Here is a 13,284-nt window from a genome sequence, read left to right as displayed (position 1 = left end):
CCTCCTAGGGGTTAGGGAGTTAGGAGTCATCCGCTCTGCTGCAGGGGTATAGCCTGGACTCTCTTAAGGACTGAGCACCCTCTTTTATGATATGATTGCACCTGGGGTGGTCTATTTTCTGCCCCACTCTCCCTCTCCTCCCTCAACACTGTATTTTCCCTGGATATAAGTAGTCCTAGTCGTAGCACTAGGTGGTATAGTGGACAGAGCTCTGGGCCTGGACTCAGGAAAATCCTAGGTCAAATCCAGCTTCAGACACTTACTAGCAATGTGACCTTGGGTAAGTCTCTGTTTGCCTCAGTTTACTCAATGGTAAAATGGGGATAATAATAGCACCTACCTCCCAGGGCTGCTGTGAGGATTAAATGAGATAATATTTGTAAAGCACTTAGCACAGCACCTGGCACATAGTAGGTGCTACATAAATGCTAGCTATTATTACTATTATCATTAGATTTGCTGATGGCCAAATCCCATTCTAGCCTCAGCCACTTGAAAGACCTAGAGCCTCACATCAACTTCTATATTAAGATGTAGTCCCTGGTTTCCTCAGACCTGCTCCTTTTCTCCATTCATTCTCCCTGTGATTCCCTTCTCTGTGTGTGTGTGTGTGTGTGTGTGTGTGTGTGTGTGTGTGTGTGTGTAGGAGCATATGTGTGCATGTACATATCTATTAATATGTGTGTATAAATTAGGGGCTGTACATATGGGAGTGTATACTCTCATGCACATATCTGTGAATGGGATGTCATAGATGAAGGGGGAAGGATGACCAAAAAGTGGACATGGAGGAAGAGGAAGTATACACGTAGAACCATACAGTCACAGAACATTAGAGCGTAAACACTCTTCTGAGATCATTGACTACATGTACCTCATTTTACAGAGGAAGAAACTAGGGCCCTGGAGAGATGAGGTGATTTATTCAAGGTCACGGGCAAATACGTATACGCATACATATTTAATTTCATTCCAAAAATTCCACTTACTATGTGTTCCTGTGCTAAGGACCAGCTCTAGAAAGGTGCAATAAGGTTGTTTCTGCCTATTAAGAGCTTGTAATCCAGGAGTGTATATGTAAAATGTGTGTGTGTGTGTGTATGTGTATTTCCTTGAAGTCTGCAAATTAATCTCCTCCATGAAGCCTCTGATGACCACAGTCCACATCAATCTCTTCCTCTTAAAATCCTCTAGCATTCTTGATCTATATATGCTATCTTGTATCAAATGAAATCTTGTGTATAAACCTTAAAATGCTTGGCAAAAGCCAGTTGCTATTCTTATTGTATTTAAAGACCCCTACTAATGGTTTCATGTATATCATTGCTCAACTAGACTGAAAGCCCCTTCAGGGTAGGGAACACGTAACAAATACTTCCTTTCTGTTCCCTATGGTGTTCCTAGAGATAGGACTGGCTGGCCAAGCCAGAGGGACCAAGAAAAACACAAGTGACATCACCAGGGCCTGGACCACAGCTGTTGGACTTACTCTGCTTAAAGACCCCTGGACCTCTGATGCTTTTGAGACCCAGCACCCCCTTCAGGGCCACATGAGGGCAAACCCAAACTTCTCCACAGAGTCATGAGGCCTAATTGACTCAGGGCATGAGTCAGCAAGAATTGTGGAGCCCCTAGCCCATAGTGAGTCTCCCTCCTATGGACTGCCCACAGGCTACTAGGCAAGTCCCTAGTTTGGCAATCCCCAGTTGCCTCCTGGGCAGGAGTCAGGGTATGGGGATGAGGAAGTGTCCCTTCATTAGAGGGGGTCATGGAGCAGATGCCAGGGGCTTTTGGTGGCTACCAAAGGAATATCTTTTTTGGTGATCTATTCCCAGGGCTCCATTTTCTCTCTCAAATCTCTTCTTACTCCAGCGTGGCAATCATTGGGGAGTTTGCTTCTTTTAGTCCACAGGTGAGATACAAAGGGGGCTGAGGCTGGGGGGCATGGGAGCAGAAGGGGAGTACACAGCTGAGAGCGCTGTGGTGATTGGAATTAGTTCCTAATGATTACATTGTAATGATCTGAGCCCTAATTAATTTCATAGGAGTCAGTGCTATTAGGGAGAGGACCACCCTCCTTAGCTCCTAATTAGTACCAGCCCTGAGAGCCCTGTAGGCAAAGGTATTGGTATGGGGAAGAGAGGGGTGGATTTATTTGAGCAGCATCTTGTGCCTGCCTGGCCAGCTATGGGGATTTCTAGGGCTGGTGAGGCTAGAGGCTTGGGTCTGAGATGACCAACCTCTGTGGACCATTCCAGAGGGTTACTTTACTGGGTGCATTTGCCCTGTAGCCTGTGGACTAATCCTCTCCATGAGGGTTCTGCCGACTACAGCCCATATCAATCTCTTGCTGCTCCAAACTCTTCCAACATTATTTGTACCTTTTTTTTTTTTTTTAAAGATCAGACCTGTGACTTTGCTTGTATATCACACTCCCAATGAGGAAACTCTGTCTACCAGCAGACATCTGCTCTGCAATTTATAGGAGTCTCAGAGAGTTGCCCCGGGCTTGAAGAGGGTGTGTGACTTGTTCAATGTCACACAGCCAGTATGTCTCAGAGGCAAGTTTTACTGGCTTCAAGGCTAGCTCTTAATCCACCAGACATCACCACCTTTCCATCTGTTACTTGTAGTAAGTGTGTATATCAGCTACGATCCTTATTTGATTGTCTTGCTAATAATTTCTTTTGTGTTAGTTTTGTCTTCTCAGCTGAAGTATAATGGACAGGGTGCTGGAGTCAGGAACCTGGGCTTAAATCTCAGCTCTTTTACTTACTGTGTGTTGTTGTTCATTTGTGTCTGACTCTCCATGACTCCATTAGGGGTTTTCTTGGCAAAGATACTGGAATGGTTTGCCATTTTCTTCTCCATCTAATTTTTAAAGATGAGGAAACTGAGGCAAACAAGGTGAAGTGACTTGCCCAGGGTCACACGGCTAGTAAGTGTCTGAGACTGGATGTGAATTCAGAAGATGAGTCTTCTTGGTTCCCAGCCCAGTGCTTTATGCGTCTGCTACTTACTAGCTATTTGATGTTAGGCAAGACATTTCATTTTCTTATGTCTTAGTTTCTTCATCTGTAAAATGGAAGTGGAGGTTGTACTACATAAGCTTAGGGTTCCTTTCTCGCCCTAAGTCTTGGATGGATATAATTGACTGGAAAAGCCTATGTTTGTGAGCACTAACAATAGAAGCTCTGTTTATTGAGAAAGGCTTGAGCTCTGCTTGGGGTGTGGAGAGAAAGCTGGTTTCTCTGGGTCTGACCCTGAAGGGGTGATCAAATGCAGACCCCAGATCATGGCCTGGTGGGAAACAAAACCAAAGGTGCTTCCGAATGCATCCTCTTCTCTCTTCTCTTGCCTCAGCCTCTCTGCTCAGCAAGCATCCCTTCCTCCTCCTTCTTCTAAGGAGATCAAACCCTCCTCTGTCACCTCTCCTCCCACTCTCTTATCTATTTATTTGTTGGCATTTCGGATGATAATGCCACTGCCAACTTCAAGGCCCAGAAGCCCAGATGAAAACACATGGGATGGAAGGGCATGCTCATTCTCAGACAGTCTGATGATGCTGGCTGTCTGGAGGAAAAGGAGAAAGAAAGCAAAGCCAACACGGAGACCTTGGAGGGCTATATTTGATGTTTTTGTATGTAAGCACCCACTTCAGAGACACAAGAAGGAAAACTTAATGAATTTGTAGGACGCCAAGGCCAGATGAATACATGGCTTGTACCTGGAAAGAGAAACATGGGGTCTCTAGCCCCTGGCAATTATTCCTTTCCCTGAACCCCTATTTCATCTCTCAGTTTCATGTCACCTCATCACAAATCATCTTGTGACATCTCTCGTAATGACTCATATTGTCAGTTAACTTTTTATATCTCCTTGTCGGTTCAATTCAATTCAACAGATGCTTGGAGTATTAAGTACTATGTGCTAGGCACTGTGTAGAGCATGGGGCATACAAAGACAAAAATGAAACAGCCCCTGCCTTTGAGGGGATCACATTATATTGGGAAGAAACAATTTGTACACTGATGATTTAATACAAAATTTATGCAAAGCAATATCAGGATTGGGGAGACAACTAACAATTGGGAAAATCTTCTGGAAAGGTTTCTTTTAGGAGGTAGCATGGCTGAGCATTAAGAGGAGCTGAAGATTTCAAGATGGAGAGACAAGGAGGGAGAATACTGGAAAGTGATGGTGGGGGGGAAAGCCTGGGTAAATGCATGGAGATGGGAAATGTCAGGTATGGGGAAAAACATATAGGCCAGTTTGGCTGGGACACAGAGGTAATAAAGAGGAGAAATACGAAATCAGTCTGGAAAGATTGGTTTGAGACAGATTGTGAAGGACTTTCAATGCCAAACGGAGGAATTGATATCTGATCCTAGAGGCAAGAGGGAACCATTGGAACTTCTTCAACAGGGGAGCGAGTGACATGGTCAGATCTGTGTTTCGGAAATATCAATCTTCTCAAGGGAACTAATGAAAAGAAATGCAGGGGAAGGTGGCCTAGCCATGCCACATCTTAAATTGTGTTGTAAAGCAGCAACCATCAAAATTACTTGGTACTAACTAAGAGTGGTGGATCAGTAGAATAAGTTAGGGATGCAAGACACAGTAGTCAATGACTATAGTAATCTACTGTTTGATAAACCTAAAGACCCCAGCTTCTGGGATAAGAACTCACTATTTGACAAAAGCTGCTGGGAAAACTGGAAAAGAGTATGGCAGAAACTAGGCATAGATCAAAATCTCACACCGTATACCAAAATAAAGTCAAAATGGGTACACAATTTAGATATAAAGCTGATACTATAAGCAAACCGGGAGAGCAAGGAATAGTTTATCTGTCAGATTTATGGAGAACGGAAGAATTTATGACCAAATGAGAGATACAGAACATTATGAAATGCAAAATGGATAATTTTGATTACCTTAAATTGAAAAGTTTTTGCACAAACAAAGCCAATGCAACCAAGATTAGGAGGGACGCAGAAAACTGGGAAAGAATTTTCACAACCAATGTCTCTGATAAGGGCCTCACTTCTAAAATACATAGAGAACTAGGTCAAATTTATAAGAATACAAGTCACTCTCCAATTGATAAATGGTCAAAGGACATGAACAGGCAGTTTTCAGATGAAGAAATTAGAGCTATCTATAGTCATATGAAAAAAATGCCCTAAATCATTATTGATTAGAGATATGCAAATCAAAATGACTCTGAGGTACCACATCACACCTTACAGATGGGCTAACATGATAAAACAGGAAAATGATAAATGTTGGAGAAGATGTGGGAAAATTGGAACCCTAATGCATTGTTGGTGGAGTTGTGAACTGATCCAACCATTTTGGAGAGCAATTTGGAACTATGCCCAAAGGGTTATAAAAATGTTCATACCCTTTGACCCAGCAATAGCACTTCTAGGGCTGTATCCCAAAGAGATCATAAAAATGGGAAAAGGACCCACATGCACAAAAATATTTATAGCACCTTTTTCTGTGGTGGCAAAGAATTGAAAATTGAAGGGAAGCCCACCATTTGGGGAATGGGTGAACAAGTTGTGGTATATAGATGTAATGGGATACTATTGTGCTTTAAGAAATGATGAGCAGGTGGACTTCTGAAAAACTTGGAAACAGTTGTATGGACTGATGCTGAGTGAAGTGAGCAGAACCAGGAGAATGTTATACACTGTAACAGCCACATTGTGCGATGACTAAGTTTGATAGACTAAGCTCTTCTCAGCAATGCAAGGATCTAAGACATCTTTAAAACTCTCACCATGGAAAATGCTATCCACAACCAGAGAAAGAACTATGGAGTCTGAATGTAGATAGAAGTACGCTATTTGTTCTTTTTTTTCTTTTCTTTTGTTTTGTTTTGCTTCTTCTTTCTTGTGGTTCCTCCTATTGTTTCTAATTCTTCTTTGCAAAATGACTAATTTGAGGGGGCAGCTAGGTGGCGCAGTGGATAGAGCACTGGCCCTGAAGTCAGGAGGACCTGAGTTCAAATCCAGCCTCAGACCAAACAATTGACACTAACTGTGTGACCCTGGGCAAGTCACTTAACCCCAATTGCCTAAAAATTTAGGAAAAAAAGGTCAAAATGACTGATTTGAAAATATGTTTAATAGGAATGTATATGTATAGTCTATATCAGATTGCATGCTGTCTTGGGGAGGGAGGTGGAGGAAGGTGGAGAAAATTTAAAACTCGGGGCAGCTAGGTGGCACAGTGGACACAGCACTGGCCCTGGAGTCAGGAGGACCTGAGTTCAAACCCGGCCTCAGACACATAACACGTACTAGCTGTGTGACCCTGGGCAAGTCACTTAACCCCAATTGCCTTACAAAAAAATTTTTTTAAACTCAAAAGCTTATGGAAGTGAATGTTAAAAACTAAAAATAAATAAATTAATAAAAAATAGTTTGTTAGAGGAAAAAAAAAAGAAATATCAATCTGGCTACTGTGTAGAGGGCAGAATAGAGAACAGGTGACAAGTCATTTTTCTCGGACTACTCCATAGCATCCACGGGGAGCTGGATATAGTATAGGCACTTTGTTGTTGTTGTTGAGTTGTCTGACTCTTTGTGACCCCGTTTGGGGGGTTTTCCTGACAAAGATACTATAGTGGTTTGCCATTTTCTTCTCTAGCTCATTTTGCAGGTGAGGAAACTGAGGCAAAGAGGGTTAAGTAACTTGCTCAGGGTCACACAGCTAGTAAGTGTCTGAGGCTGGATTTGAACACAGGAAGATGATTCTTCCTGACTCCAGGTCAGGCACTCTATCCACTGTACCACCTAGCTCCCCATGTAGGTGCTTAATCAATGCTTATTGACTGAATTGAGTCAAAGCTGTGCCCAGGGAGCTCCTTAAGGGAAAGGAATCCTAGGTCTGCACACTTGACATGTTTTCTGTCTCTTCTAGCTGAATGGACTTTAATTGAAATATGCTCTTAAAGCAGGGGAGAAGAAAACTATCCCTTTCAAATGGCTCTCTTCCCCAGCTTTATCCACTATGGAAGGAGTGACTTCCATTGCTGAGGCACCCTTTAGTGTCTAGCTCAGTGCCTTGTACATAGTATGTGCTTGATAAGTTTGTTGAATTCTATCCTTTGCCTAGGAGCAGCTAGGTGGTGCAGTGGATAGAGTGCCAGGCCTGGAGTCAGGAAGACTCATCTTCCTGAGTTCAAATCTGGCCTCAGACACTTAGTAGCTGTGTGACCCTGGGCAAGCCACTTAACTCTGTTTGCCTCAGTTTCCTCATTTGCAAAATGAGCTAGAGAACGAAATGGCAAATTACTCCAGTATCTTTGCCAAGAAAATCCCAAATGGGGTCATGAAGGGTTGGATATGACTAAAAACTACTGAATAACAACAAATCCTTTACCTAGTCATCTGGTAGCCTTAACCATGAAAAAGAGGAGCCTAGGGCTGTACTGGTAAATGTTTAACAACTGGTTCTCTGAAAAAAAAGTGTATGCATGACACACTGAGTTTAATCCGCATTATTCACATTTCCCCCATCACTTTCTTAAGTCTAGAAAATCTACAAAATAATAAATCAAGCCCTGATCCTTAGTGTTTGCCAATTTCCAAGGTGTAAATGCTTATACTGAAAATTTAACAGTAGACTTGGATTGGAGCTGACTTCAGTGCACTTGTGAGGGGCAGGGGCATAAGGGATAATCATCCAAGAATTTCTGTTTTTGAGAGGTAGCGTAGCATAGAAAACCTGGACTCAGGCAATGTTTTTGTCTTTTTTTTTTTTAACCACTCCCCAGTGCTTAGCACAGTGCCTGGCACATAGTAAGCGCCTAATAAATGCTTCTTGACTGACTGGCTCCCTTTAGTGCTCAGATGTCATTTTAGATGTCATCTCTGGAGGAAAAGTCCTATAAAAGGATGGCAAAGATGATTATATTGACCACAAAATTAACCCCTGGGAGATATAATCCTTCCACACTCTTTGGTCTCCTCCTCTTCTCCAGCAATAGTAGAAAAAACAGTCTATTTAGGGTTTGGAGACCCAGGTTCCAGTCCTGACTTTCATACTAGTTAGCTGTATGACTGTGGATAAGTAATTTAACCTCTCTTGGCCACAGTGTCTTCATTTGGAACAATACAACATAATAATACTAGCTAGCACTTACATAGCCCTTAAAGGTTTACAAAGCCCTTTATAATATATTATCTTATTTGATTCTCACAACAACACTATAATGTAGATGCTTTTTTATACCTATTTTATGGATGAGGAAACTGAGGCTGAAAAAAGTTAGATGACTTGCCCACAGTCATACAGCTTGTAAGTGAACAAGGTAGCATTAGAAACTCAAGTGTTTCTGACTTCATGTCCAGTGATCTACCAATTATGCCTCCTAGCTGCCTAGGCTAATAGCATCTGTCCCTTTTACCCATCATTTTGAGGATCATATGTGCCTTGAAAAATAAAAAGTGCTTGAACAATTCCAGGGAGGCATCATCATCATCATCATCATCATCATCATCATCATCATCATCATCATCATCATTTATCATTACTAATTATTATTATTATTATTATTATTACAGCTCTTTGCAGAGACCTCCTCGTGCGCTCATCCCCCTTCTCAGAGAAGCTCCTTTCCTTTCCCCACTTTTGGCTGCTCCAGGGCCTACTCTTCATCAATTACAAAAAATAGATGTGACATTTTGGTAAGAGTAATTGCTGGGTGCTTTAGCAGAGAGGAGACGGAGCCCAAGCAGCCACAGTGGATTGTAAATCTTGAAAAGGGGGAGGGAAAAAAGAGGACAAGTGACCTGATGGTTAGTGGTTACACCAAACCAAGACTCTGTGGTCTTGTCTCCCCCTACAATCTGTGAGCCCCTGGAAACACTTTGAGCTTTGTTCAGGATTCCATTGTAGGGCTCTGTGTTTCTTCTGCACTGTACTCCCCATGTGTGTTTGGCAGAGAGAAGGTGATCAGTAAATATTTGCAGAGTTGAACTTGACATCTCAATTTCAGGCTTTGGAATGAGGGACAGGAGGTCATTCGAGTTTTTGGCAGCTGTCCTTAGCCCTTTCTGCCCTCAGCTGGGTCCTGTTAAGTTCTGACTTTTCTTTTTTGAGGCTATATAAAGCCCAGCTGCTACTTAGGGCTTAGGAAGGGACCAGGACCAAGTCTGGGAAGAATGTCTGCTTCCTTCCCCTCTGCCCTCATCTGATTGGAATATTTCCATTGTCATATTTTCATGTTTAATGATACAGCTGGGTGGCTCGCTACCCGAAAGACAAGCTGGAGGATTTATCTCCTAATAAGCTGGCTTTCAGAGCCCAAGGGCTTGGGACTATGCTGGAGGGAAGGTGTTTGTCCCTCACGCTCTAGTGGGTGGAGGGGTGAAGGGCCCTGAAATCTGGGTTCCTGCTGTTGACCTGGTATGGCAGTTTAGAACCTGGGGCAATCCTGGAGCTATCTCTCTTAAAAAGTATGAGGTCCATTGAATTTGAGGGTTCAGCTTCTTGGAATAGGAATAAGGGCAGCTAATAAGACCTCAAATCCTTCATTGATGAAGAGCATGTTGAGCTGAGGGGATCAATAGTTATCCCTTCCATATTGCGGGGGTTAGGGGTAGAGTGTCCCCACGATCTGGAAATTCCACATAAAATGTTTTGGCCCTCACTTCATACCAGAAAAAAAGTCTGAATTTTTTTCTTTTCTTTTGTGGGGTGTTTATGGTACCCTACTGTAAAATTTGGGTTAAGTATTTAGTCATAGGTTATATTATACAGTACTATATACATATATTTTATGCATTTCTGAGTTTTAAAACTTTTTCTGTGTCATCTGCTGGCCTTTGAGTGTTATCAACTGCTTCCACAAAACTCCCCAAAAATTCTCATTTAATTTCTTGTTTTTTTTTCTTTCTTCTTTTTTGGCTAGGCAATGGGGTTCAGTGACTTGCCCAGGGTCACACAGCTAGTAAGTGTCAAGTGTCTGAGTCCAGATTTGAAGTCAGGTCCTCCTGACTCCAGGGCTGGTGCTCTATCCACCGCGCCACCTCGCTGCCCCTTCCATTTAATTTCTTATTCTGACCTGTGACATTTCAGAACCTCAATGGGGAAAATTGTGATGTAGAAGGGATTCCTGTATTATATAGTGGGAAGAGTACCTGGGTTTGAAAAACACCTATCTTTGTGACCTACTGCCTGTGTGACCATCATCAGCAGGTCCCTTCCCCTCTCTGGGCCTCAGTTTCCTAACCTATAAAATAAAAGGGTTCGAGATAATCTCCGAGGTCCTATCCAGATCTAACTCTACGATTATATTACTATTTCTAAGGTACTTCCCAACTTTAGTATTCTGTGATCTTGTGGACTGAGACAAAAGTCCATGTCTGGCCACCTTCCCCCAACCCTTTCCAATCCAGTGTTTCACCTTGGAGTAGGTGGCCCCGTTCATGACCTCTCCTTTCCTCATCCAGATAATGGAGGCAGCTGGCTTGGCATTGTCAGCATGGCAGGTAAGGTTGAGGGGGTCTCCTGCACGAAGACTGATGACTGGTCCTCCTAGGATGACAGGATCATCAGGAGGCACTGTGGAAGAAAAGCATAATCGACAGATCAGGCTGAAGACCAAGAAGTGACATTTTCCTGGAGCCTCATTATTTCGTTCTGTGGGAAGGTCAGCAGTGGTTGGATTCCTACAACCTGACTTGGTTGGGCTACTGTGGCAGACATATCCTCAATACCTACCATAGTGTCTAGCATATGCTTAATAAACACTTGTCAATTGACTTGGCTGTGTGTGCGTGCGTGCGCGCGTGCGCGTGCGCACATGTGAGTCATTGGCCAAAGACTATTCTCTCTGCGGGTCAGCTTTTTCAGAGTAGGCTACATTAAGCCTCATAATAATTGAATTGAAAAATAAAAATCGAACTTATTTAAAATGATCAAACTTTTTATACTTTCACGTCCATTCAGAGTAGGGAAGATGTATTCTTTATATCTGTACACGAAGAGCCTGGCACAATGCCTGGCACATAGAAGGTGCTTAATAAGTTCTTGCTAATTGATTGATTTTAGAGATGTTTTAGAGATGAGGAAGCAGATGCCCAGCAAGGTTAGGCGACTTGCCCAAGGTCATAGATGATAGTAGTATGCATTATTAAAGACTAGAACCCAAGTTCCCTTACTCCTAGATCAGTGCCCTTTCCATATATTATGATATTAGGCAGAGTATACAGGTCTCAGGCCATTTCTACTCTCTCTTCTTTTCCTTTGTTTCCCTGGAAAAATTATGAATGGTGCAAGTTCTCCCATACTGTTGTCTCCTCACCTCCCTCATGCTCTCACTTTCCTGCTTCTTCCCCTGGAGTCAGGAAGTATAGTCTGTTCTGGAAGCCTTGAAAGTAGGCTTGGTCTGGGCAGCAGCCTTTGATCCCTGGAGTATATTAGAATCACTAAGACAGTAGCATTGGCCTAACATAACACAAAGGGAACTCTCCCTCCTGGTTACCATGGGTTATTATGGGGATAGGGGTTTACAACTCTTCACTCTATAGAATGCTAGGCTTGGGCTAAACGCAGTAGTTTAGTAAAGGTCCAGCTCCCTGTTGTGAGAACGTCTCTTCACCCAGAGAAATGGAGGAGGCACCTGGTGGTGCAATGGATAGAGTGCTGGGCCTGGAGTCAGAAGACCTGAGTTCAAATCCACCCTCAGACACTCACTAGCTAAGTGACCCTGAGCAAATCTTTGCCTGCCTGACTGTCCTAAACTGTAAATTGAGTATAATAATAGCACCTACCTCACAGGGTGATTTTGAGGATTAAATGAGATAACATTTGTAAAGAGTTTACAGTTCCAGGCACATACTGGGCACTTAAGTGCTTCTTTCCTTCCTTCCTTCCTTCCTTCCTTCCTTCCTTCCTTCCTTCCTTCCTTCCTTCCTTCCTTCCTTTCTTCCTTCCTTCCTTCCTTCTTTCCTTCCTTCCCAGAGTCCCCTTCAAGGTGTGGACTTCTCCTTGGGTCCAAGACATGCTGTGTGATAGCTCCAGGATCCCCTAAGCCATTTCCCCTAACATCTCCTCCCATCAATAACTCTGCTCTGTCTCAGAGCCAGCTGGGCATTGAGAGGTAGTCAAGTACTATGGACAGCGCACTGGATCTGAAGTCAAGGAAATGAACTTCGAACCCTGATTCTTTCACTTTCTACCTGTGTGACCTTGGGCAAATCTCTTTAATTCTCTGGGCTTTAGTTTCCTCATCTGAAAAATATGGGGGTTGGACTAGATGCCCTCTGAGGGCCCATGCGGCTCTAACTATTATCCTTAAATAGAAGTCCCTCTCCAGTTCATCACATCTATCCTGCCTCCAGCCAGGATTCTCTCTGGCTAAACTTCCTGAAGCTATAACTAAATTCTAAACAGCCTCCTCAGACATTTTGGATGAACAAGTGAATACCCTCAGTGTTTCTAATATGAAATCAGTCGCTCTTGCTCTCCCTATCCCATTCCCCTCCCTTTTTTCTCCCCCAATGCCTACTATCTTGGCTGAAGAAAGATGTTCTGGCCTTTTTGAGGTCATTCAGCCCCTCCCAATCCTTTCTCTTTTCAGCCAGCGTCTTGCTGGGTGGTCCCACGGCTCAGAGCAGATGGCCTCTCTGGGTGGGGTAGCCAGAGCCCCTGGGGGCTCAGCATTAATGACAACCCACTGGTCCAACACCACTCACAGCCTTTCATTGGGGGGCTTGCTAAACACTCATTAGTTTTTGGCTTGCCTTCCCTGGGCTGGTCAGGGTTGATCAGAGCCCCATGATCACAAGATGGTTCAGGGTCGGGAAAGAGAATGATTATGGGTTCTGATAAATGGGAGAGTGCAGAGCAGCTAATGATTTGCTCTCAATAATGGGAATTTCATTCCAAAGATGCAGAGAAGGCCCCTTCCCACTCGTCTCCACAGGAGACAACTGATCCACAGGGGAAGAGTGACCGGCCTTGACCCTTTCACAAAGATATAGATAGGCCTCTTATCCTAATACTCTCTCCTTGTTCACTTAACCTGCTCACTGTTCTTGCTTCTCTAACTGAGGCTCCAAGGTAGAGTTAGTAAGGTCTCAGTGATCTCAGCCTACATTGGATTGCTGGGAACACATAACTAGTACTTGAGGAGGAAGAATAAGATGCAGGGCTCTGGACACCTTGTCATTTGTGCACAACTGTGTACAACTCCATTCTCCTTCCCCCACCCCCTTGTCTCTGCTACCTCCTATAAAGACCACAAGTGCCCCAAATGGT

The 13,284-nt window shown here is 43.4% G+C and overlaps 1 protein-coding gene across 2 annotated transcripts in view; it reads right to left on the bottom strand.

Annotated features, from left to right (window-relative positions):
* KIRREL3 (kirre like nephrin family adhesion molecule 3) overlaps positions 1-13,284 on the bottom strand; it is a 753,551-nt gene that overhangs the window by 48,938 nt on the left and 691,329 nt on the right. For both annotated transcript variants that reach the window (XM_027835269.1, XM_027835270.1), the window contains exon 5: positions 10,427-10,584. In XM_027835269.1, coding sequence (XP_027691070.1) covers positions 10,427-10,584 — 158 coding nt within the window. The remainder of the gene's footprint in view (positions 1-10,426; positions 10,585-13,284) is intronic.

Source organism: Vombatus ursinus, unplaced genomic scaffold (assembly GCF_900497805.2).
Source record: "Vombatus ursinus unplaced genomic scaffold, bare-nosed wombat genome assembly UNPS02014813.1, whole genome shotgun sequence".
In the NCBI taxonomy this organism is placed as follows: domain Eukaryota; kingdom Metazoa; phylum Chordata; class Mammalia; order Diprotodontia; family Vombatidae; genus Vombatus; species Vombatus ursinus.
Note: the sequence above shows the minus strand (reverse complement) of the source record. Positions and strands in the feature narration are given on the sequence as shown.